At 39.2% G+C, this 25,742-nt stretch overlaps 1 protein-coding gene across 2 annotated transcripts in view; it reads left to right on the forward strand.

Annotated features, from left to right (window-relative positions):
• The window catches only part of CEP43 (centrosomal protein 43), a 45,479-nt gene that overhangs the window by 12,626 nt on the left and 7,111 nt on the right, over positions 1-25,742 (forward strand). Inside the window, exons 5-8 of one of the 2 annotated variants that reach the window (XM_065401586.1) lie at positions 1,833-1,967; positions 5,378-5,458; positions 15,067-15,126; positions 20,496-20,716. In XM_065401586.1, coding sequence (XP_065257658.1) covers positions 1,833-1,967; positions 5,378-5,458; positions 15,067-15,126; positions 20,496-20,716 — 497 coding nt within the window. The remainder of the gene's footprint in view (positions 1-1,832; positions 1,968-5,377; positions 5,459-15,066; positions 15,127-20,495; positions 20,717-25,742) is intronic. The other variant, XM_065401587.1, reaches the window with a different exon arrangement.

Below are 25,742 nucleotides of genomic sequence, written 5' to 3' on the forward strand. Positions count from 1 at the left end.
TTCATGTGAATGTCTTGCATCTGATGAAGTGGGCATTCACCCACGAAAGCTTATGCTCCAATACTTCTGTTAGTCTTAAAGGTGCCACAGGACCCTCTGTTGCTTTTTACAGATAAAAACTGGTGATTCATATTAAATCTTAGTGGAAGGACTTTTGCCCTGTTTCACAGAAGAAAATTCAGAAAAATCTTCTGCAACTGACTTAATCCTAAAACCACCTAGACTCCCATGCTGTGCCAAATGTCCTCAGCTCCATGTGTCTTCAGAATCAGCTCCGATTAAGAGGAGCTTGTATACTAGAGAAATGGCACTTCCTACTAACAGATTTCTCCCTCGATGTCTCTAGAGTCACATCTGCTGAGTTCAGTAGCCAAAAATGCTGTTACTATACTGCTTCTGTTAGCCCTACAGAACCAACATAGCTGAGAATGCAGGCTGAGTTCTCTTTGTTGTGTGTTATCAACAGGTTTTTTTGTTTTTTTTACTAAAATGCAATCAGTTATACCTCTGCATACTTAAGGAAGAGCATAGTTTGATATTGATTAATGAAAAGAAAAAGACCCAGCTTGACTCTCAAAATCCAAGTTGAGATTGGGGGACTGGCATTTTTGGGGTGTGGGAAAGGTGGGAATCTTTGTTTGTAAAATGAGCATATTTGATAAGAAGCTGTATTGAAATAAAATAAATATAGAATTCCACAATGTCACATTTACAGTCATTTTTCAGATTATAATCTCTTTTGAAATCTATTTCTCTTTTAGTAACTTTCCATAATTTATTTACTGTATTTGCTATTGATTTTGTTTCCTCACAGCACACTCTCTTATACGATCGTAGAGTAAAGTAATACATTGTGTGCAGTTATTTCTGTATTAGTAGACCCCTCATTTAATGGGATTGAGTAATTCAGAGGATTAGAGGGTTGTATACATGTTTTCAGATCAAGGTTTTTGATTTGAGTAAAGCCAGGCCTTTATGGACTAAATGATTATATAGTTGTGATGGCTCATCAAGTTGCCTATGTGAAATATGTTGGCGATTTTAGTCTGTTTTGAATGAGATGATGTCTACATCACAAGTAAAATTTAGTGTTTGATTTCCCTGTATTTTTGAAGAGAGGGCTACAGCTCCCATTAAGAATTTAAAAGAGGAAGGATGCTATTTGTAGTCATTCTGTATTCATGTTAGTGAAACTTGGACAAACCATACTATCACATTTTTGTGTCTCAGTTACATGTGTAAAAGTTGAATTTAGAGCTACCTTTGTTCATTTTTTATTGAACTGATGTACAAGCTATTCTATAATCTTGTTGCTGATGTTGAGAACAAAGGAATTTGGAAAAAAGATTAGGACAAATTTTCATCTGGGTCGTTAGTTAAAATCGGATTTTTTTGGACCCATAGAGGCTGGAAATTAAGGCTTTGATTCTGCATACTGCTCCACATAGGTGAAGCCATGTGCTTGCACAGTTCCATTGAAGTCACTGAAACCCTGCGTGGAGGCCGTGGTCCATTTGTGCTGAGCTTGTTGCAGAATCATTGGTTGAAGTATGGTATGACCCAGTTTTAAAAGGTAATAGACTAAAATAACTTGAATATAAAATTATTTTAATCTTAATTATGTGTTAAGTGACGTGGAATATTATTTGTTTTGGTTTGTAAGTTCTATAATGTGGTATAAAATAAAGTTGCTGTTTAGTGTCAGCTAGTCCTGATATGTACATGATTAAAATTGGGAAATCTTGATTGGTTGGTCAAATTGTTGCTGTGCTAACTTCTAAAAGTTTACCACTTTCATTTGAGTTTAAGGTTATATGTTAACTTTTTTCCAGCTAAATGGGCTTGAAGGGCGAGAGAATTTAGCCCGAGATTTAGGAATTACAGAAGCAGAAGGTACTGTAGGTGGCCCCTTATTGTTGGAAGTGGTCAGAAGATGTCAGCAGAAAAAAGGTTCCAGTAGTGGAGAAGTAAGTACTGTTAAAATGCATTACACCTTTTTTACAATTTACATTTTTATGTAGTTTATAAACTGCTTGTCTTGTCTTAGGGATGAACTGTTGGAATACTTTGTATGGAAATAGTATCTTAAGAGAGAGTTTCCATCTTCAGGATTTTCATTCCTGGGTCTTAGCTCTTAGGGTATTTTGACCCTTGAGGGCAGTAGTAGATAGAATGGGCAGGCCCCCTATTGGTAATCATTTGCCATTTCTTGACACCTATAAATATCACCATCTAAATGTTCCAGACAGTTCCTTTGGTTGCAGTTTCCATGATAAACCAGTACAAAATGAACACACAAGCAAGAATATACCTCAAATTAAAAAAGAAAACAAATTATAAAAATTGAGACACATCCATAAATATCTTCACTTCTGAGTGGAAGTGAGTGAGAGCCCTACGAGGCTGTATCTTCAGAGAAGACAAATTACATGTAAGTATTTTTATCTTTATTTAGCAAGATACCATCTGTGCAGAGTTCTCACTCTTGGGGAGTAAGTAGCTTGAGAGATGTCCCAAAAGAAGAAGAAAAATGGATAAAGCTGCAATGAGTAACAGCAAGGCCAATGCCAGCAGTGTGGATTTTTCTTTTACTAATCTATGAATATATGGCTTGATCCTGCTCCATTGAACCCGGTGTGAGTTTTGCCATTGTCTTCAATAGGAGCAGGATCAGACCTATGAAGAAGCTTTTTAATCATCCAATACATAAACGATATTTTAGTTTATAAGAGGTGTCAGCAATTAGTGAGAAACTTTGTACAAAAAAAATCAGTGAACTGAGAATAAGGAACCATTCCAAAAGAAACTAATGTTTTTAGGGGAGTGGAAATAAAAGGGCTACAAGAGTTTGCTTGAGAAATCTTTTCCAAAGAAATGGAGAACAGAGAGTCTGAAACAGGATTCCATTCTGGAAGCTGTATCAAAGGAACAGTGCTTTGTAAATATGTGGTGAAGATCATGTTGTTGCTTTACAGATGTCTGGAGTGGAGACGCATCTGAAGCAGGCTGTGTCAGTAGCGTATGCAGTTATAGCTCTTTCATTTCCTGATCTTTGAGGTTTTTAACTGTGCAAACTTAAAATTCTCAATGCTTTTTATGGTATATACACCTACTATACATGGCACTTAAATACTATGCTCACTGGTGTATTGGATTATATGTAAGCACAGATGTCCATTTTACTGTAAACAGTAGCCCAAAAGAACAAAATAAAACACTAAATATTTTTAAAACCCTGCCTTCTATATGGTAAATTCTTATGAAGTGCAACTTTTGCATGGCCTCCAACCAAGAGAACAAAATCCTCTATCTTACCAAACTTCAACTTTAGGTCTATCTTAGTTGAGTTACATTTGGTCTAAATTATGTTCTGCTTTTGAGATAACTCATTAAGCATTTATATTTGAATATATATTTAAGAAATACTGCTTCCTTTCCAAAACAGCTACAGCATTGCCAGTTCTAACTTCTCCCTCCTCCTTCGGGGCTAGATCTGATGGTAGCCAAGTGTAAGTTATAGGGAAGTTGTATAGGAATCTCTGCTCCTTTCTCTAGGCTCCCTGTGGCATCAGTTGCTGCTTCCTTTCTTACAGTTGGTTCATGTGAAACACTTCAGCATCACAACTGCCTTCCTAGTATCATCGCTCAATTAGAAACGAATTCAGCAATCCCACAAGCTGTGGGTTTCTATGTTTTTGTTGTCTGGAGAGACTCCTTGTTTAAAAATAAAGGCTGCAAGAGATGAATTAAAGTCAAGAAACGTATACAAGCTGGTTTTTGTTAAAATAGGAAAATCCGAATATGTAAACTTAACCCTGTCACTAGCATAAACTAAAGATATTTTGGTCAAAGGTGTGAAAAAACACCCCCTTGACAGACAGAAGTTTTACCAATGAAAAGCACCAATGTGGACAGTGCTTTGTCGGTGGGAGATGCTCTCCTGCCAACAAAGCTTTTGGGGGGTGGTTTTATTTTGTTGGAAGGAGAGTTCTCTTGCCAACAAGGAGTGGCTACACTGCGTAACTTATAGCCACACCAGTATAGCGGCACCGCTGTGCTATACACAGTGTAGACATAGCCTTAGGTTTTTTTACAATTTTTTTTTCAAAATAGATCTAATTACTAGAATGTCTTTATAGAAAATGAGAACAGCTTTCCATTATGATTAGGAATGGAATGAGATTCTGTACAACTGCTTAATCAAAAATGTTCTCTATCTACTGTGCTTCATCATAAAGTGTTATGATAACAGCAATTTAATATAATAAGAAAAATATTTAACATGTGTTAAGAGGATGCAATGATGAATTCTGATTTTTTGATCCTGATGCAATCAACAAACAAACATTCAGTGTGAGATGTAGATAAATTTACTACTTGGTTTCTAATTTAGCTTCAGTCAAACACTTGTGACTGGTTAGTGTTTATGCAGTGTACTATGTGCAGTATAAAAGATATTACCTCACCCACCTTGTCTCTCTGGTTAGTGTTTAGTTAACTATTGGCACATTCCTAGTTGTAATGAAAATCCGTACTATCTGTTAATCTGAAATATTGCTTTTCTGTTTAAACCGGTTGTATTTTTCATCAGAAGTATTTTTAAAAGAAAACTGAAGCATTTGTATGACAAAATATTCACTGAGATGAATATAGTGAAGTTAGAAGGGATCTCCAAATTTAATGGGGTCTGCGCTGTAAGCAGAGAGAATGAAATCCAGGTGATAGCATTTATTATCATTCCTGGTCAGGATAGTCATTTAAACAAAAGAATGTTTACCAGACTTTCAGAAGTAGTGCATTCAGCTCTTTCACTTACACCAAGAATGTGTTTAAATACGCACTAATAAATTAGCCAGAAGAAAACTTAATTTGAAAATAGTTCTGGCTTAGAATTGAACATAAGAACATAAGAACATAAGAAAGGCCGTACTGGGTCAGACCAAAGGTCCACCTAGCCCAGTATCTGTCTACCGACAGTGGCCAATGCCAGGTGCCCCAGAGGGAGTGTACCAACAGGCAATGATCAAGTGATCTCTCTCCTGCCATCCATCTCCACCCTCTGACAAACAGAGGCTAGGGACACCATTCCTTACCCATCCTGGCTAATAGCCATTAATGGACTTAACCACCATGAATTTATCCAGTTCTCTTTTAAACGCTGTTATAGTCCTAGCCTTCACAACCTCCTCAGGTAAGGAGTTCCACAAGTTGACTGTGCGCTGCGTGAAGAAGAACTTGCTAAAGTGGCTGCACAATGTCACAATTTGTATGTAGTGAAGGGCAAAGAGTTTTGCACCCTTCGTTGTCGTCATTTGGCATTCTGACACAGTCTTATAGAATCTTAAGTATGTTATTTCTTTGTGCAACTTTGGTTTAGGTAGCTCCAGTTCTGTCTGACATGCGTTCTTCACCAAAATCACCTGATGGAAGATCAATTACACATCCAATATCAAGTAAGGTAAGTTAGCTACATAAAAGGAAATGCTAAATAATGTAACATTTTTTGTTTAAGTGCATTAAAAAGAGGGTTTTTTAATGTAAAAGACTATTATTACAGAAATGCTGACTGACTCATTTAGCAGGAATCTTTTGGCCATCATACTCAGCTGGTTGAGGCTCTGGTCTTTCTTTTCCAAACATTTTTGAAATATAGAAGAGCTGTGTAAATCCTTGTGTAGTGACAGTGGAAGTTGAAATATTGGTCATTGGCTTTAATTTATCAATAGTGCCTTAAATGGGAGATGAATAACCAAGCTCTTAAATAAATGGTCTTTGCTTGGTGCTAATCATCCATTTTTCAGACATGAAACTGTATGCTTAAATTGAAGGTGCTCAGTCTGAAAGTATTTAGTTAGTTGCAATGTCTAAATGACTTTCTGCATATTGTTTTAATGTAAAATGTTGACGGTTGTCATAGGACGTGTTGCAGCATGCTGTTAGATAAGCAGTACAAAAAATTTGGTGTCGTGGCAAATTATAGCCAGCTTGTGGGATTGTTCAGCACAAGGTGAGGGGCTAATTGTCACAACAAGTGATGATATCACATCATGAGATAAACACTGATGTGTTCAACTGTGTTAACGAAGTGACCCTGTGCAATTTCTATTCAAAACAAAAAAAGACTACTCTGGACACTTGTGCTCATCCAGGGTTAGTCCACTTCACTTTCTCCTCAATAACAAGGTTTCCTTTTTTAATTTTTATTTTAGATGCGTAAAAACTGAAACTAGTTTTCTTGCTTCCCATTTTACTCCAGTTTTGGGGAATTGGAATGTGGATATGGAGTACATGAAGTGGTGTATTCCAGCAGTAGTTTCAAAGTCATACTGTTTCCTTTTTCCCTCTGATATATGTATCAGCAGTTCTGAATGACACATCACATACAGCTTAGTCTCTAACCATCCTCTTGCTTCCCAAAAATACTTTAGAATAGAGAACAACAAAAACTTGATTCATTTTTTGTATGTAAAAATAAAAACTAAATTTTAAAAAGAAAATTCTTGTGATAAAGGAAGGGGAGTCCAATTGCTGAAATTATATATAAAATAGGATAGAATAGTACAGCTTATGGAGGAGGGGACAGAAAAACTCACATGGTAGAAGCTGCTTAATTGGAACACCCTGGTGAATTCCCATCATCTTGATTTAACAGCTGTTTCATTTAAATAGTTTCCCCAAACATTACTTAAGATCATCACCATATGTTTCTGCAACTTGAATCACTTAACTGATGCTTGGTTATATACTAGCTATATTTTTACTGCATAGATCTTACTTTAAAATTGGTAATTTATTTCAATTATCAAAACATTAAAATTGGCACAAACTATACATCACTGAAACTATACATCACTGGCTGTCACTATGTTGAACAGAGCAAAAGTGTACTGATGAATTTTAACTTTCATTAACACCTGTATCTGTATTAGGCCAGAAGTCATCCCAGCAAAGTACCTTTGAGCAAGTACACTTCTTTTAAAGCACCAACATACTTATTCAGTTTAATAGGGAAAACTTGTTTTCAGAACTCATTCCACTAAAGTAATTATTCACATCTTATATAAATGGCTTCAGCTGCCACTCAAATTTAAAAAAAACAAGTATATCTGAATAAAGCACATTACAACTGAAGGCATGTTACAACATTTTTTAAAAAGTTTGAAATGTCAGAGTGCATAGCAAGAAAATAATCAAGAAAACTAGTAATGAGTGGCTGCTTTGGAATTTTTCATTCATTTATTTTGTTTAAGAGAGTGAAAATTATAGAAGAGCATTAGGAAAGTCTTTGCTTATTGGAAGTGCCAGTTTGTCTTGTAATGCATTGTAGCCTAGTAAACAAAAATAAGTCTGATTGATGCCATCTCAGCTTATCATTGCTTTTTAACCAGCTATCAAATACAGTTTCTTAATCCTGTTCTTTAAGTATTTTGTGCACTTGTGCGTGTCAGTTAGGTAACCTTTGTTCAACGTTTGGTGTTCAAACCCCCAGAAAAGGAAAGTAGAAGAAATATTCATAATTGCAAATAACAGTTTTAACTCTGAAAGCTAACATACGTATTAAAGATTGGCATTTTTAATAGACTTGAGAAGTAGTACAGTGATCATTACAAATAAAATGTACGAAGTGTTTTCATACAGTAAAGTATAATACCCTTTAAACATATATTTTAAAAAAACTTATTAAAACGGACAAGAAAAAGTGTTAAAATCCCTTAAGACAGGGAGGATTTCATTCTGACACATCAGTGTATGTGCCTCAGTCGCTTCCGGATTACATTTACTTAAACAGGTTATAGTTAGAAAGTGGGGGGGGAAAATAAAAAGAGCCAGGGGAGATGGTTGATATTGAGCACTTGTATAGAGCTTCACATTCAAAGGACTGAGCAAATACTAATCCTAACAACAATCTCGTGGCATAGGCGAGCCCCATTTTATAAATTATCTACATGCAATTTATATAAGGTTGGAGTTTTTACCAGATATGAGACCCTACTGATGCCAGAACCTTGTCTCCGGTTATTCTTGCTCAGAAGTTTTAGAATCTACTTAAGACATTACCAAACATTTATTGATCAAATATATCCATTTTGGTCATTCTAAAAGGGAATTCAGGGGAGTACAGTTGTTCATACAAGATCCTTAATCTCATACTGATGGCCAGGACACCCTGAAATCAAGCTATATGCCAGTCCAGGGTAACTGCTTCTTAGAGAGCAAACAAGCAAATAATCAGTTACTTTTGGTGCTGGCATTGCCTTGACAGTATAATTGGCTTTCCTGTTTCCTGAATGTCTACAAACTCCATTTTAGTAAATGTGTACAATACTTTGACATACTGAACATATAGTGTTGAGTTGTTCCCTGAAAATAGGCATATAAATGACAAAATTATCCGGAAAATCAGTCATTCTTACAGAGCTTTTGTGCAGTTTGTGTGCAGTGGATGCTTCTGCTGGTTCTTGATTTAGAAATCATCTTTTGTGTCTAATTACCCACTGTGCTTTTTATGATACCAGGCCCACTTGGTATACTTCCAAGGGTTCTGAAGGAGCTTAAGTATAAAGTGTTGAACCACTAGCAAAACTGTGCGATCTCTCATTAAAAACAGCTACTGTACCGGAGGATTGGAGGATAGCAAACGTGCCTATGTTAAAAGACTCAATGGATGATTTGTGGAATTACAGAGCAGTAAACCATATATCTGTACCTGCTAAATAGGGTAAAATTATAATTAAAAAATAGAATAATAAAACACCTGGAAGATCATATTATGTTAGGATCTAACTAGCATGGTGTCTGCATAGGAAAATAGTATCTCACTGATCTACTAGAATTCTGCAACATGTCAAAGTAGTGGATAAAGTTGACATAATTTATTTAGACTTTCAAAGGGCCTATGACAAGATGAGAAATGAAATCATGGGATGAGAGGCGAAGTATTGGATCATAACCTGGCTAAGAGGAAAAATAAAAGGAAAAATTTACTCATAGCAAAAGGTTGACAGGAGGATGCCTCAAGGTTACATGTCATATCCAGTGTTTAATACATTTATAATCTGGAAAAGGGGTGAGCAGGGAGATATCTAAATTTAGATAAGACACAGTTCTTTGAGTGATTGCACGTCAATTCCACTTCAGAGAGGGGTGTGTGTGTGTGTGTGCGCAGTTGTCAGAGATTTTTCCGTCAGTGGTACCTGTTTGGATGGCACGTGCGCCCTTTGCTGCATGTGCCACCTTGCAAAGATATAAAGGATAGAGCTGCTGCCTACCCACCTCAGTTCCTTCTTACGGCCTTTGACGGTTGTTGGAAAGTGTGGTTTTGCTATTGCAGGTTTTTTCCGATGTTTATATGGTTGTTACTCGTTTTAGTAATTTCAGTAGTTTAAACTGTTTACGGAAATGAGTTTTCTTTTGAAGTGTTTGTAAATATTTTGGTTCCATTGTTGGGTTATGCCTTGGTTACTGGGTTTCAAGCCCTGCTTTCCTTCAAGAAATTGATGCCAGCGAGTGACTTGCAGTCCAATTGCCTGAAGCGTTTTGGGGAATCTCACATCAGGGACTGTTTTCAGTGCCAAGAGGGAGGAAGTTGCTCCAGTAGATCTTGCTTTAAAGCAGTCAGTGGAGGCCCCAGTGAAGCCGCCTTTGGCTTCCTCCTCTTCATCACCCAACGGCTCCTGGTTCATCCAGACAAAGTAGGAGTTGTAAGCAAACATTTTGATGTTTGTCAAGGACAGCCTACCAGTTTCCAGAGTGCCAGCCTCTCCTATCCCACCGTTTGCCAACCAGCTATCCCACTTCTTAAGTCTTAGTCCCACTAGAGACCAGTAGGTCTTAAGCAAAGTGGACTTGGGATACACCCTTCATCTTCTTTCTATCTCCCCTTCCCCGTCCCTTTTCAGGGACCACTCCCATGAGGAGGTCCTCCTTCGGGAGGTGCAATCTCTTCCTTAGTGGGGGCCATAGAGGAAATTCCTCAGTTATACAGAAGGAAGGGTTGTTTTTTTTTATTCACACTATTTCCTGATCCTGAAAGCAAAGGGAGTTCTCAGACCCATATGAGAATTTTCATGGTCACACTGGTTTCCATTATTCCCTCTCTGGAGTTCTATTCATTGAACTTTTTGAAACTTTGCACTTTTAGAGAGAGGTAAGGGATTGACTCTGTGTACACAAATTTGCAGAGTGACAATAGGGTTGAGGACTGTTATTTTTCACCTATATATATTATTTATTTATTTTATTTATTTAAAAACATTTTTGCTGTTATCTCTGGAGAGACAAATCCACAGTTTGAGAACTGCAAAACTAAGCATCTCTGATGGTATCTTCTACACTGAGCCCCAATGGGTAAATAGAAAGATTAACCTAAATAATCTATACAGAAGCCTCTGGAACCCCATAAGACTGGGTCACTGTAGCGGGGTGAACGCCCGCTCCAGCCCTGAAGGGGTTGGAAAAGCCCTGCAGGGGGCTGGGGCTGTAAAAAGGAGCAAAACCCCGGCTGATCGGGGAAGTGGCTGCAGCTGGGGCCACGCCCCAAACTGAGGAACTCAGCCTTATAAGAAGACCAGGGTAGCCAGAAGCTGAGGAGTCTCCCTCTGACAGGAGAGAGAGACAGGCCTGGCTGCAGGGAGCTCACCCGGGGACCTAGAGTAAGGCAGGGCTGGGGAAAGGCCTTGGGGGCTGGGAAGCCCTAGGCCAGCAACTCCCCAGGCTGCAGGGCCTGGTCCTAGGCCCAAATAGGTACTGGGGTTGCACAGGGGCAGCCTGAGGGTGGGTAAAAGCAGCCAGTCCAAACCCCTTGTTGCCGGTGATGATTGGCTGATAGACTGCAGTCTGCCCCAGGGCGCGGGGGCTAGATGGTGACTGGTAGTAGCCACGACTGAGGCGACGTTGGGATAAGGGGTGGGGGTTCCCCTGGGTGGGGAGACCCAGAGAGAGAGTGGGGTACTGCCAGGGGGGCAGCATCCAAGCCAAGGGCACCGGGGTCCGGGAGGGACACGGGGCCAACGACAGGCGGGACACCTGGCCTGCAGAGGGCGCTCCGGATGCTGGGTGAGCTAATTCCTGAGACAACCCGCCGGAGGCACCGCAGGGGTGAGTCCATGCCTGATTACAGTCCCTAATCCATGAACTATTGGAACTAATTTACAAAACTTTTCTTAAACATTACATGAATATATTGTCTTATACTATAGAATTTATAATCCCTATTCCATGATGAGATATCTTTGAGCTATAATGTATCTTAATTAAAACTATCTTTAGATAGGTTTTTTCCTGAAAAAGCATTTTATCAAGAAAATCCAATTTAAATTAAAAAAATCAGATTATTTTTTTATTTAAAAAAAATCATTGATTTTTATCCACCCTGTGTGCAACACATCTTGAAGAAAAACAGTTTCAGAAGAGGTTAGTAACCATTTCTTATTTAGGTTAGTAAAGTCCAGAGACGACTCTGAGGAACTTCAAAGGTATCTAATCAAGTTAGGTGAGAGGGCAATATAGATGTATTTATTGAACTTAATTTGCTTATTAATGTACATATGAGGGGGAAATGACAGCTAAGAGAGGGACAGGATAGTACACAAATATTTGAAAATTGTAAGCATCAAGGATAAGAATTTTTAGGAAAGTATACTGCAATGAGGATAAGAAAAAGTAAGCATTCTGAGAAACTTTCTACAGTTAGGTCTATTACAATGTGAAATAATTTCCAAAGGGAAATGGTAGAAATGCCCTCTCTTGGAACACTTAAAAGGAAACGGAACAAAGCTGTAGTAAACTGACAGTAGGGAATCATTCTGCATTATCAGAAATGTAATAGATAGAGAAATGCTGTATGTCTTTTCTATCTTCTGTGGAAAATTTTGTTTTGTACACATAAAGTGATTGCTTTGATAACAATCTTTACATAAGAAACATCAGAATAACCATACTGGTCGGACCATTGGTCCATCTAGCCTATCTTCTGACAGTGGCTGATGCCAGATGCTTCAGAGGGAGTGAACAGAACAGGGCAATTTATCAAGTGAACCATCCCTTGTCATCCAGTCTCAGCTTCTGTCAGTCAGAGGTTTAGGAACACCCAGAGCATGGGGTTGCATCCCTGACTATCTTGACTAATAGCCATTGATACCTATCCTCCATCAACTTATCTAATTTGTTTTTGAACCCAGTTATACTTTTGGCCTTCACAACATCCCCTGGCAATGAGTTCCACAGGTTGACTGTGTGTTGTGTAAAGTAGTACTTTCTTTTGTTTGTTTTAAATATGCTATCGATTAATTTCATTGGGTGACCCTTGGTAATGTGTTATGTGAAGGGGTAAATAACAATTCACTTTCTTCATACCATTCATGTTTTTACAGACCTCTATCATTCCCCCCCCCCCAGTCGTTTCTTTTCTAAAATGAACAGTCCCAGTCTCTTTAATCTCTCCTCATATTAAAGCTGTTCCATACTCCCAATTGTTTTTGTTGCCCTTCTCTGTACTTTTTCCAATTCTAATATTTATTTATATTTTTGAGATGGGGCATGCAGTATTCAAGGTGTGGCCATACCATGGATTTTTATAGTGGGAAAGGAATAGATAATATCCTAATGACAATAGTTCCTAACATTGTTAGCTTTTTTTGACTGCCATTGCTCTTTTGAGCAGATGTTTTCAGAAAACTATCCACAGTGACGTCAATATCTTTCTTGAGTGGTAACAGCTAATTTAGTCCCTAAAATTCTGTATGTATAGTTGGGATTGTGTCTTCCAATGTACATAACTTTGCATTAATCCCCATTGAATTTCATGTGCCATTTTGTTGCCCAATCACCAGTTTTATTAGATCCCTTTGTAACTTTTCAGTCAGCTTTGGATATAACTATCTTGAGTAATTTAGTTTCTTCTGCAAACTTTGCCACCTCACTGTTTACCCCTTTTCCAGATCATTTATGAATATGTTGAACAGTACTGGTCCCAGTACAGATCCCTGGGGGACACTGCTATTTATCTCTCTCCATTGTGAATACTGACCATTAATTCCTACCCTTTGTTTCCTGTCTTTTAAGCAGTTACTGATCCATGGGAGGACCTTTTCTTTTATCCCATTATTGCCTATTTTGTTTAAGAGCTTTTGGTGTGGGACCTTGTGAAAGGCTTTTTGAAAGTTCGGATATGCCTTATCCACTAGATCACCCTTATCCACATGCTTTTTGACCCCCTCAAAGAATTCTAATAGATGAGCAAGGCATGATTTCCCTTTACAAAAGCCACGTTGACTCTTCCGCAGCATATTGTGTTAATCTATGGCCTTGTCTACACTTGCAAGTTAGAGCACATTAAGTCAGCCCCAGGCACCATAACTCCTGAGGTGTCCACACTAGCAAGGCACTTAGAGCGCCTGGACTCTACAGCTGAGCGTTCCTGGTAATCCACCTCCACGAGAAGCATAGAGCTTGCTGTGCCTGGGCTGGAGCGCCGGGATGTCAGTGTGGACGACGTGTTGCATTACTGCACTGTGATTGGCCTCTGGAAACATCCCATAATCCCCTGAAGTCAAGTGGCAACTCTGGTCATTGTTTTGAACTCGGCTGCAGGCATGCGTATATCCCCTTTCAGAGCTCTGTTTCTGACAGCCCGCATGCTTATCTGCTCCGGGACACAAAGCAAACCATTACTGTGGAAAGCTCCTGCTGCAGAGTGTGTGTGTGTGTGTGTGTGTGTGTGTGAGAGAGAGAGGCGGGGGTGGGGGCTGATGTTGGGTTTCCCCCTGCCGCTGTCTGAACTTACAAGATAGCATGCTAACACACTCTACCCCCCAAAACACAGTCTCTCCCTCCATACACACACAACACACTCCCTGTCACACTCTCCACCCCCTCATTTGAAAAACAGCTGGCAATCTAGTAGGATGCCCATGGAACAATGGGATTGGGAAACCTGCATCATGTGACACTGTGCCTGCCCCATTAGGCATTGCAAACCCTTTCCAAAGCACGCTGCAGCCACTTGCACACTGGGATAGCTACCACAATGCACTGCTCTCTGTGGCATTGCAAGAGCTGTTAATGTGGACATGCTCCACAGTCACAAGGAGCACAGTGTGAACACACAGCAGCGCTTTCGCTGCTGCTGTCTCTGAGGGCTGGTTTTACACCCGGTGTTCTAGATCTGCAAGTAGAGACATAGGCTATGTGTCTGATAAATCTGTTTGTTACTATAGTTTCAACCAGTTTGTCTGAAGTTAGACTGACTGGCCTGTAATTGCCAGGATCGTCTCAGGAGCCTTTTTTTTTTTTTTTTTTTTTTTTTTTTTTTACAATTCGGTATTATATTAGCTATTTGCCAGACATCTGGTATGGAAGCTGATGTAAGTGATAGGTTACATACCAGAATTAGTAGTTCTGCAATTTCATATTTGAGTTCCTTCAGAACTCTTGGGTGAATACCATTTGATCCTGGTGACTTAATAAATTGAATCTTATTAATTTGTTCCAAAATCTCCTCTATTGACACTTCAATCTGGGACGGATCCTCATATTTGTCACCTAAAAAGAATGGCTGTGGTGTGGGAATCTTCCCCCACATCCTCTGCAGTGAAGATGGATGCAAAAACTCATTTAGCTTCTCCACAACAGCCTTATCTTCCTTGAGTGCTGCTTTTAGAGTATCCTCTTTAATAAATCCTTCCCTAAGGGATGTATCTGTCCAAACCATGTGCTCCTCCATATCTGTTGGCTTTCCCTCAATCCTTAGTTTAAAAACGCTTCTATTACAGGCTTCTCTGGGGAGTTCCTCATGAAATTTGTTCATATAGAAACAGATGTTAGTCAGTGTCCATTATTTTAATTGCCAGACAGTTACCTCTTCCAGATGAGGATAGGTTGTTAATGTGCTCATGAAAATTTCCATATGGCCACAGAGAGAACATCTCTGAAGATGGGAAAATTTAGTTGCAATGATTTACTGCTTAAAAAAACTTGCTATATATAAATGCAGATTAGAGTGGTTTAAACTACTCATGTTTTTTTTTTATTTTTTATTTCTTTGTGCTATTATTATTTTATGCTTAGATACCAAGGTTTAAAGGACATCGTAAACTGAAAAAGTGCTTGGACAAGGCTGGTGAGCAGGTAAAATGCATGAGAGGAGAAGATGCTGGCAGGTGCTTTTAGTCTTCCTTTAGGAAAAAACAGATTATACTAAAAAATAAAATAAACTGACAATGCAAACACTAAAGTTTATTGTAATTTAGCTATTAATATAATGTAAAGGTATAGAAATGGCACTCTAAGGCACCATACTTAGAATATTGTACACATAAAAAGCTTACTACATAAATCATATTAACAAATGATGAAAAATTAAGCTTTCTGTTGGGCACTTCATTGTTAACTAATGCTGTTGAAGGGTGGAGGGAACGACAACCGCATGAGTTTAAGTGTAGAATGTCTTCAAGTTTGAATTTCTAGGGGCTTTTTTCATAATGTTGCATTAATTTGGCATACCCTCCCAAAACTAATCTGTGAAGCCATTAACCTTCTCCTTCACAACCCTCCTTAAGATCCATTTTTACCTTCTTGTCTACAAGACATCACCAGATGATAATGGGTAGATAGAAAGCTAGTGGGGATAAATTATATTTAATTGTAAAATAAATCCTTAAAAAAATTATTTGGAACCATTATGTACGTGCTTTTACTTCTGTCATGCTTACTCATCATCTCCCTTTCCTCTTGTTGCATATTGCATTTGTTTCTTGTCTTTAAATGATAACCGGATTCTGCTACCCTTATTTATGTTTAGTACTTTACTTTGCATTCTCCCATTAAAACTGGGAGTGATTGTAGGTTAAAGTACCACTCAGTCTTGATAAGGGAAGTGGGATCTTACTGTATAAGGATGGTATAAATCAGGACTATAACAAATAGTTACTATTGTGTATTTGACCTTTCTGAAAAAAATTTCACAGCCACCTTTCAGAGTTTACTATCTATGCTCTTTTCTGTGTGTTTTGCATCACAAGTGATTAGAGTATATGAATAGTTTAATTGCCAAATTTTATTTTATTTTAATGTACTTTATTAGTTACTAGGCTTGCGAATAGGATCTTAAACAACTAAACTTTAAGCATCAGCTTTTTATAAAAATATTAGCCATTTGAGTTTTAATTTAGAAAAAATTGCTCTTGGTTTGCAACCTTGTCTGCATCAGATTTCCACTAATATTTACAATCCCTTTAAAAAAGAAACTTAAGTGGAAATATTGATATAACTTCAGTTTTAGTAGTATTGCTATATAACATGAGGTGTTTTGCTCTCCCACTGTAGTATATTTCTTGAAAGAATAATTTTTAAAACTGACTCTTTTGCCTTGTAATGTGGTTCGAGATTAACTAATAAACACTTTTGGAAGATAACTTGTAAATCACAAATGATCCAACTTCCCCGGCACATACCACTCTTGACCTCTTCACATTTAAAATGTCTAACTTTTTAGGATGTTTAATTTGAAAAAGAGTGTGTGGGAGAGAATGATATAAATGCTAAAACCCCATGTCTATTAGTTGACTTCCCTCTCAAGTACTTGTAAAATGAATGAGTTTTTTCAATTCTGTATTAAAATTTGTCATTAAAGGTATTATGGAATGGCAATAGCTCTCTCCATAGTTAAGGTTACAACAATATTTGAATTATAAAATGGATTATCAACATTCCTCTAAGTCAGTGGTTCACATCCAGAGGTACATGTACCCTTTGTGGGGCACACAGAGGTATGTCAACTCATCTAGATCAGTGTTTCTCAACCTGGGAGTTGTGACCCTCGGGGGGGAAGGGGGTGTCACAGGATGGGTTTGAGGGGGGTGCAAGTGCGGGGCCAGCATTAGAGGGTGGCAAGCAGGGCAGTTGCCCGAGACCCCACACCACAGGGGGCCACACAAAGCTAGGTTACAAACTTCAGTCCCGGGTGGCAGAGCTTAGGATACAGTGCCGGATGGCACGGCTCTGGCTTCAGGGGTACAGTAGTCTGGAAAGGTTGAGAACTACTGCTCTAAGTTCCTTCAGAGATGTTTCCTCCTCAGTCCTGATGCAGACTTGTCTATGGACAAACAGTAACTCTTCTGGCCAATTTGAGGTGAATTGGCCAAACTATTTCTGAGAAAAGGAAGTTGGAAAACTAAGTATAATTCAGATGTGGGGAAATTACTATAATGCTGTTTGCTATGTTTAACTTCCAAAATGATGAGCCTTATTCAGAAGATCTTGCAGAAATCGTTCTCTTCTGTGTTAGAATTGTCAGAATTCCCTGTGAGGCTGCCTCTTAGGTCTGTCAGACCATGTAATGCTTACATAGGGTCTGCGGTCTGTTGTAAAGATAGTCAAAATGCTGAGTGGTTTGTTTTTTTAAATATAATGGATCGAGTGCCCCTCCACAAGCCATATGAATGTAGTTCAGTGTTTTTCTAACTAACAGAGTTTCTCATGAATAACCTCACCCTCTAAATAGCCAGTCATCCAGTAACTGTTTCAAATTATTTCATTCTGCACACCTCCTGGAAAAATATCACTGGTATTCTGCGGAATGTCATTTGAGAACAAAATACTTCTGAATAGAGCTGGTTGGAAAAATTCCAGTGTAACACTTTTTCATCAGAATTTGCTGATTCATTGAAATTGAAAAGTTTCATGGAGATGGTTCCACTTTGATTAAATTCCTTCAAAACCTAGGCAAGAAACATGCCTGGCTTTCTGCTAACTTGCTCACCCAGCTCCTTGGTTCCTGAGGTCCGTGCCTCTGGGGCAGCCCATCATGTAGACTTGCCTTGGAGATGGGGCTCCAGTCTCTTTCGCAGAGAAAGTATACATTTTGAGGTTTTGTTCCAAAGGCAGGCGGGACTTCCACAAAATGGAATTATCTTTCTCCACCAAGCTCTACTTCTGAGTTCTGTTCCCACCTTCACTGACTACCTTTAAAGTGTGATTCTACTCTGAAAAGTGACTGTAAAAATAGCACTTTCTTACTCAATGGATTTGTTGCTTGTATGCATTCAGAGTCATATCTGCTGAATATTAACTAGTAAGTTTTGATTGTATTTTATTCCTGTTCAACTTGTAAGAGCCAATGCAACTAAGACTGAGTAAACAGTATTCCATCCTTTCTTGTGCATCATCAAGCTAATTGTTTAAGTTCCAATCGTCTAAATCTTTCAAAACCCCTTTGATGCCAGTGGGTTTGTACAGTTGTCATTAACAGCACAGTTTGGCTTTACTACTTGTGGTGTTGCATAAGAAGGAGGGAACCATAGCTTAATTCTCAGTTTATATTGACTTTGTGCCATAATTATTCGAATAAACAGCATTTTACTTGGAAAAATGAGCACATATGGTCATGGAAATCATTAGGAAACATGGAGTGCCATGTTAGCATAGTGACTTTACATAGTTCTGCACACGAATACTTTGCACTGATATTTTGTTTGCAGTGGTGTTGTAGCTGTGCAGGTCCCAGAATATGAGAGAGACAAGGTGGGTGAGGTAATATCTTTTGTTGGACCAATTTCTGATGGTGAAAGGGACAAGCTTTCAAGCTCCACAGAGCTCTTCTTCAGGTCTGTGGAGCTCAAAAGCTTCTCTTTCACCAATAGAAATTGGTATAATAAAAGCTATTACCTTATGCACCTTGTCTCTCTTACATTTATATAGTATCTTCATAAACATTTATTTTGCAACACCCCTGTGGTAGGTAAATATTGATAACCTCTTTTTTTATACCGTTGATTGGCAAATAGAGAGATAAAGGTTAAGTACCTTGATTACGGTGGTGCAAGTTAGTCTTGGAACCAAGTTTAGAACACAAGTCATTAGCTTTGTCCCATAAATAATCCAGTTGTAGAGCCCCCATACTTAATCTCTCTATCTCTATATTCCGACACCGTCTGTTAACTATGTTCGCAAGGTTAAAAAAATAAAGTACTCAAATATTAGGAAAAATCAGAATTAAGGTTGCTCAGGCAGAAGTGGAAGACTGAAACATGCCTAGTTAGCAACTAAATTGCCTACACAAAAAGTAAATTTTACTAATTTATAGTACATTTTTCTGCATTACAGTATTTTTGGTTCATTTGACTTTGCTTCTAGATATAACCTATATTATAAAGTCCTACAGAGGGGATGGGATAGAATTTTTTTTTTTTTTTTTTTTAAAGCGCTCTTTTTAGATGGCTTTGAAATAGGTTTTTTTTTCTTAGTTGATACAGTTGTATGGGTACAAAAATAGAAAAATCCCACCGCTTCCACCAGTTGTCATGGAGTGGGGGGGGGGGGCCTCAGGGCCCTGCACCACCGGCTTCCTGCGATTCACCATGACTCTCAGCCAGCCAGTAAAGCAGAAGGTTTATTTAGACGACAGGAACACAGTCCAAGACAGGTCTTGCAGGCACAGACAACAGGATCCCCCCCAGTTAGGTCCATCTTGGCGGTCCCAGGGCCCCACAACCCCCTTGGGAGGTCAGAGCCCTGTCTGCCTCCCAGCCATTCCACCAGCCAGCTCCTGAAACTCTCCCTTCAGCAACCCCTCCCACAGCCTTTGTTCAGTTTCCCGGGCAGAGGTGTCACCTGGCCTCTAACCCCTTCCTGGGTTCTCATGTTACATGCTCAGGTATCTTCCCTCAAGGCCAGTCTCCCATCCCCCAATGCAGACCGTCCTAGCCAACCTCCCCTGCCTTCCCAGCCAACACTCCCCACTCAGCATTCAAAGACCACATTAAGAACAGTCCCAGTTCGTCACATCTCTCCCCCCTTCGAGACCAAACTGAGCGGGGTCACTTTAGCCAGTGACCCGGGGAAGTTCGAACCTACCCCCATTCCCGTGGATGCCCCAGTATCCCTCCCATTCCTTGGTGAGAATTACACCAGGCCCTTCCAGTTTCACGCCCCCCCCCTTAGGTCGGGTGTGCTCGATGGCACTCGTAGTTCGCATGTGGGAAGGTTTATGCGGCCTGTGCCCTTTTCCCACCCCAATACCCCTGGGGTTCCAACTGGGCTGGGGTCTTCTCCCAGCGTTCCAGTCTGGAGGTCTGTGATTCGGGCTCTCTTGGTTCAGAGCCCCCCTTTTAACCTTGGCCACCCTCTGGAAAGGCTCCTCTATGCTGGGCAAGGGTCCTAAAGCTGTTTTCCCCTTGTCCCGGGCCTTCCTCCCCCTCTGACAGGGGTCACAGGATTGGCAGTACTGTCGGACAGTAACAAAGACCCCAGGCCAGTAAAAGCTCCGTAGCAGCCTCTGCTGGGTATGCCAGGTTCCCTGGTGCCCTGAGAGGGGAATGTCATGTAAATAATCTAATTTGAAAAATTGATTACGTGGATGACTTGCATAGTGTGTGTTCCCTGATGGTCCTTTATTAACAGTTGGACTGCAATTCAGTCATGAGAAACTATTTCCATGACTTCACTCAAGGAAAGGCATTTTCCCTCCTGTAAATTTGATTTATTTATTTGTTTTTAAGGTTGCTGAAACCAGTCAAAGTGATACAAGTATTTCATCAGGAGAAACAAAGAGCAAAAGCAGCATTCACTTTCTTCCCAATGAGACAAAGCTAGTTTCTCAACCACACAACAGAGACTTAAATACCAAAGAAAAAAGTGATCCAGCTGTAGATGAGGATGACATAGAGGGAGATTCTTTTTTTGATGACCCCATACCCAAACCGGAGAGAAACTATGGCTGGTAAGTAAACCGTGCTCCCTAGTGAACACATTTATTTTATGCTTAGTAGGTTTGGGTTAGATGTGTTATTTGCACATAGCCTGTAGTAAAAGGTGGTGTGTGGGTGCACTGTAAAACATCCTGCTTGCACTGGTGAGTAATTTTTCACCCTTTTGGGGATGTTGCATAGTTCCTTCTGATATCAAGCCAACTGATCTGGCTGGTGGGGTTGGAGAAGGGCAGGTGGAGCCTTGGCTCTGCTAAAACCTGCTCTTTCCAACCCATTTGATGCCAGGAGTGAGTATCTGAGGTACAAACCCTATGCTCCTTGAGCCCTGGAGATGCAGCTGTGACCAACCTTAAAGTAGCTGCACAAGTGGGAGGGGAGAATCTTTATTTCTCTGCATAACTTCGGAAGGACTGGCAGAATCTAACCCACAGTATTGGAGTAGTTAAGAAAATATTGTTAGCTCTCTCTCTCTCTCACACAGACACAGACGCACCAGCTTCATACAATACAAGTATTAGGAAAGACACTTTTGCTCATGGAAAAAGTTCCCTTATATAAATCAGCGTTCACATTTATTACCCAGTGTGTCCAAGCGGACTTGTTTTCAGTAGAGTAACTGTTCTTCCGGAACATGTCAGCTTTGCAGGCCCAAACATTTTAGGGCACTTTGTGGTTTTGTAGTGTCTGATGATGAGTGAAATGATATTTTGAAGTGCAAGTCTGACTGAAAGGTGCAAAGGTGTCAAAGCCCACATTCTCATTCCCTTGACCTTGCTGCAGCTCTGAGCAGAGCCATTTCCACTGTGCTGTGTTAGAGCAACTTTAAAGTTGTACTAACTTTGGGTGGGCCAAAAATGCACCTGAAGATTGATGTAGCAGGAGGTTGCCCCATCCATGCCCACTCTTTCCCTTTTACATTGGCAACAGACAGCAAGGTGGTCTAATCCAGTGGCTCTCAACCTTTCTAGATTACTGTACCCCTTTCAGGAGTTTGATTTGTCTTGCGTACCCCCCAAGTTTCACCTCACTTAAAAACTGCTTGCTTACAAATCAGATATAAAAATATAAAAGTGTCACATCACTGTGATTACGGAAAAATTGCTTATTTTCTCATTTTTACCCATATAATAAAATTTAATCAATTGGAATATAAATATTGTACTTACATTTCAGTGTATATGGAGTAGTATAAACATGTCATTTTAAGAAATTTTAGTTTGTCCTGACTTCACTAGTCCTTTTTATGTAGCCTGTTATAAAACTAGGCAAATGTCTAGGTGATTTGATGTACTCCTTGAAAGACCTCTGCATACCCCCAGGGGTACACATACCCCTAGTTGAGAACCACTGGTTTAAGCCCTCTTATGTTGGCCCTGCAGTATCAGATGCTCACTCTTATGCTAGGAGGATCCTGGTGTGGCACAAAGTAATCACACAAGATCATTCTCCCCTCTATTTCTAATAAACTGGCAAACTCCTTTCTCCTTTCAGAAAGGGATTATTTATGACTGTTATCTAGTGGGAAATAAAAATTACAAGATATGCTCCTATAATATATTTAAAGAGCAGCTGACTTCTCATGAAAAAGATTGAACAAATGCATTAGAAAGAACTCTATTGTTTTTTGATTATTTTTTCATTTTTATCAGTAGCCATATTAGGATTAAAATAGCACCTTTGATTTGCTCCTGCTTATTTAGCAGCTTAAGTACTAATTGATTGTAACATCATGTTAATTTCTACAGCCAACTGATTGTGAGGTCATAAACTGGGATAAAACAATAGGTGGGAATACCAGTGTCAGAGAGATCTAATAATTGTGCATGATCTTTAAACTGGCAGCTTTAAAATATTAAAATGAAACTTTAAAAGGAATTTGTTCCTCCAATCATTGAATCTAAGATGATGATAGTGTCTTTCAAAGCAGGTAGATTCCCAGGATTGTTGCAATTTCCTACATTTTTATCTTGCCGGATTACCTTGGCTTTTAACTGACATCATGGTTCATAAGTAAGGCTAAATTTTTGTCAACGATATTTTTAGTAAAAGTCATGGAAAGGTCATGGGCAATAATGAAAAATTCACGGAAGTCCGTGACCTGTCCTTGACTGTTACTAAAAATACCCATGACAAAATGGGTAGCCTGGGCAGCTGCGGGGGGTGGGAGAGGCTGGGAGCTCCAGAGTCCCCCTCTTCTGGCGTCCCCTCTCCAAGCTCTGGGGATCCCCCCCGCCACCCGGCACGGGCAAGAGCTCTGAGGATCTGCCGGGGATCCTCCCTGCCACCTGCTGCTCCTAAAGTCACAGAAGTCTTTGGAAGTCATGGATTCTGTGACCAAATCACAGCCTTATTCATAAGTTAGAATAACACGCCCAGTGCATCTGTGTTAATTACTGTCCTTGAAAACTAAATATAACAATCATGAGTGCAAATTCTACAGTTCATAGACCCGTGTTTGTAATCTAATAATTCAAAACAAAAGACAAAATAATGTTAGAAGAACCTAATAGGTTTGTGCAATAATTAGCAAACAATACAATTAACCTGTATTTATAAATGTAAGGTGTGACGTTGTGCAGTCTATATGGTTTTATAAAAACTTGATAATAAGTCAATATAATGTAACTGGGATAGTTTTAGAAAAATTTGACAATAAGTGACTATAATGCAACTGGGGTATGCTTTGTGCAAAAGGTCTCTTGTAAGGTATCATTACAAAGCTCATAATCTACTGAGTGTGATCATCCTATTTGTAGAAATGTACCACTCTTGTATCTAAAACTAGAAATATAAAATGTAACTCTGAGGGCCTATTGTAATTATGTAAAGTGTGGGCCATTAATGATGGTTTGGAAACTTGATGACTCCCATTAACAAGGACCATTGTCTGCAGATGACTGTGTTTACCTGTGAGTCTTCCTGTATATGTGTGTGCTGGCAAGTGAGTAATGAAGTCTTGCAGTGACATGTGATCATGTCACCTGAACTGGAATCCATCTTTAACCTGGTGCTTTTCCAGTGAGGGGGGGTGGAAACCCAGAGGGACAAAGGGTTCCCGCCTTAGGCAAAAGATATATAAAGGGGTGGAACAGAACAAAGAGGGGAGAGGAGCCATCATGAAGAATCCCCTAGCTATCACCTGAGCTGCAACAAGAGCTGTACCAGGGGAAAGAATTGTGCCCAGGCCTGGAAGGTGTCCAGTCTGAGAAAAAGCTTACTGAAGCATCTCTGAGGGTGAGATTATCTGTATTCAGTTTGATTAGGCATAGATTTGTGCATTTTATTTTATTTTGCTTGTGACTTACTTTGTTCTGTCTGTTACTACTTTGAACCACTTAAATCCTACTGTCTGTATTTAATAAAATCACTTTTTATTTAATAATTTACTCAGAGTATGTATTAATACCTGGGGGAGCAAACAACTGTGCATATCTCTCTATCAGTGTTATAAAGGGCGAACAATTTATGAGTTTGCCCTGCATAAGCTTTATGCAGGGCAAAACGAATTTATCTGGGTTTAGACCCCATTGGGAGTTGGGCATCTGAGTGCTAAAGACAAGCACTCTACTGTGAGCTGTTTTCAGGTAAACTTGCAGCTTTGGGACAAGTGATTCAGACCCTGGGTCTGTGTTGGAGCCAGACAGGAGTGTCTGACTCAGCAAGACAGGGTGCTGAAGTCCTGAGCTGGCAGGGAAAACAGGAGCAGAGGTAGTCTTTGCACATTAGGTGGCAGCTCCCAAGGGGGTTTCTGTGATCCAACCCGTCACATAAGGAAATGCAATAAAAACCATGTTCAGGAATTTTACTACTACAGTATTACATGAGTACTCAAGTGGTCATCAGTTGTTAAAAGCATCAAAGGCCAATGACTTGAATGGTAATACTTATTTATAATTGCTACCTGAAAATGCTTGAAAGATAAGAGTTCAAGAAAAGAAGCCTTTGTTATGCAGCAAAACTAAATTGCCTTGTATGGAACAAATCTCCATGGCAGAAAAGAAACAAGGTTTGTCAAATTACATGGATTATGCTAATGATCTCTTTCCATATCAATATTACATACATTTTTAGACTTGTGTATCTTAATTTGATTTATGTAGCATGCAGATATTAATAGCAATTCCATAGTAAGGCATCTTTGTGCGTGCAAATTGTGGTAAATGAATTAGCAAAATGCTAATTAGCAAGGCTCTACAGATTTTAGGACTTATTATACGTGTAGTAAAATAATAGTTTGTAATCTTCCGCCACAGTGTATCATATTTCATGTGTATGTACATGTAACATGGAGTCGTCATAAATTTATATAACTTGTTTAAATATACATTAAACTCACCAAAACCATAGAAAGTTAATTCAAAATCAGATTCTGCTCAGACATCATCTCATTAGATGAGTGTAAAATACATTACATGAAACCAGTCACAACTTGGTCACTGAAAATATTTTCTGGGAATGGTGAAGATTAAACTTAGACTTTCAATGTGCTTGTTGCATCTTTTATTTGTAAATAATGTGTTAATCTATATTCCATTCCTAAATGTAATGGCAGCTAAACCAGTTTATCATGTGGCGATGAAAGAAATCCATTTTGTTGCAATCTCAAGGGGCATGCTTTCTACAATATGACTGTTCCTAGTTTTGTTGAACAAAACTGATCATAATTCAAAAGCAGAAACTGGTTGATATATTTATTTATGCCTCAATCTTTTCCTCTTGGCTACATGGTATTTGTGGGGATAACTAAAGGCCCCCTGATAAAAATAGTGATACTGAAGAAGATGCAGGAGATCTGTTTGTGACAGAAGGCAGGCAGAAGTCCATGAATAGGTGAGAAAATAACTTTCTTATTGCATGTCTTGCTTGACACTTTTACCACCAATTTCCAGTAGAAAGTTTTTGGCCTTTTTTAGATTGTAGAGTAAATTGTTCCTTCACCTGATCTTTTGCTGCATACAGTATTGTTTCTAGGTGCATACATATTTAATGGATGGTAGACAAAAGAGTCACATATCTAGTTACAAATTGTTTCCCTTT

This window comes from Emys orbicularis, chromosome 3, assembly GCF_028017835.1.
Source record: "Emys orbicularis isolate rEmyOrb1 chromosome 3, rEmyOrb1.hap1, whole genome shotgun sequence".
NCBI lineage: Eukaryota > Metazoa > Chordata > Testudines > Emydidae > Emys > Emys orbicularis.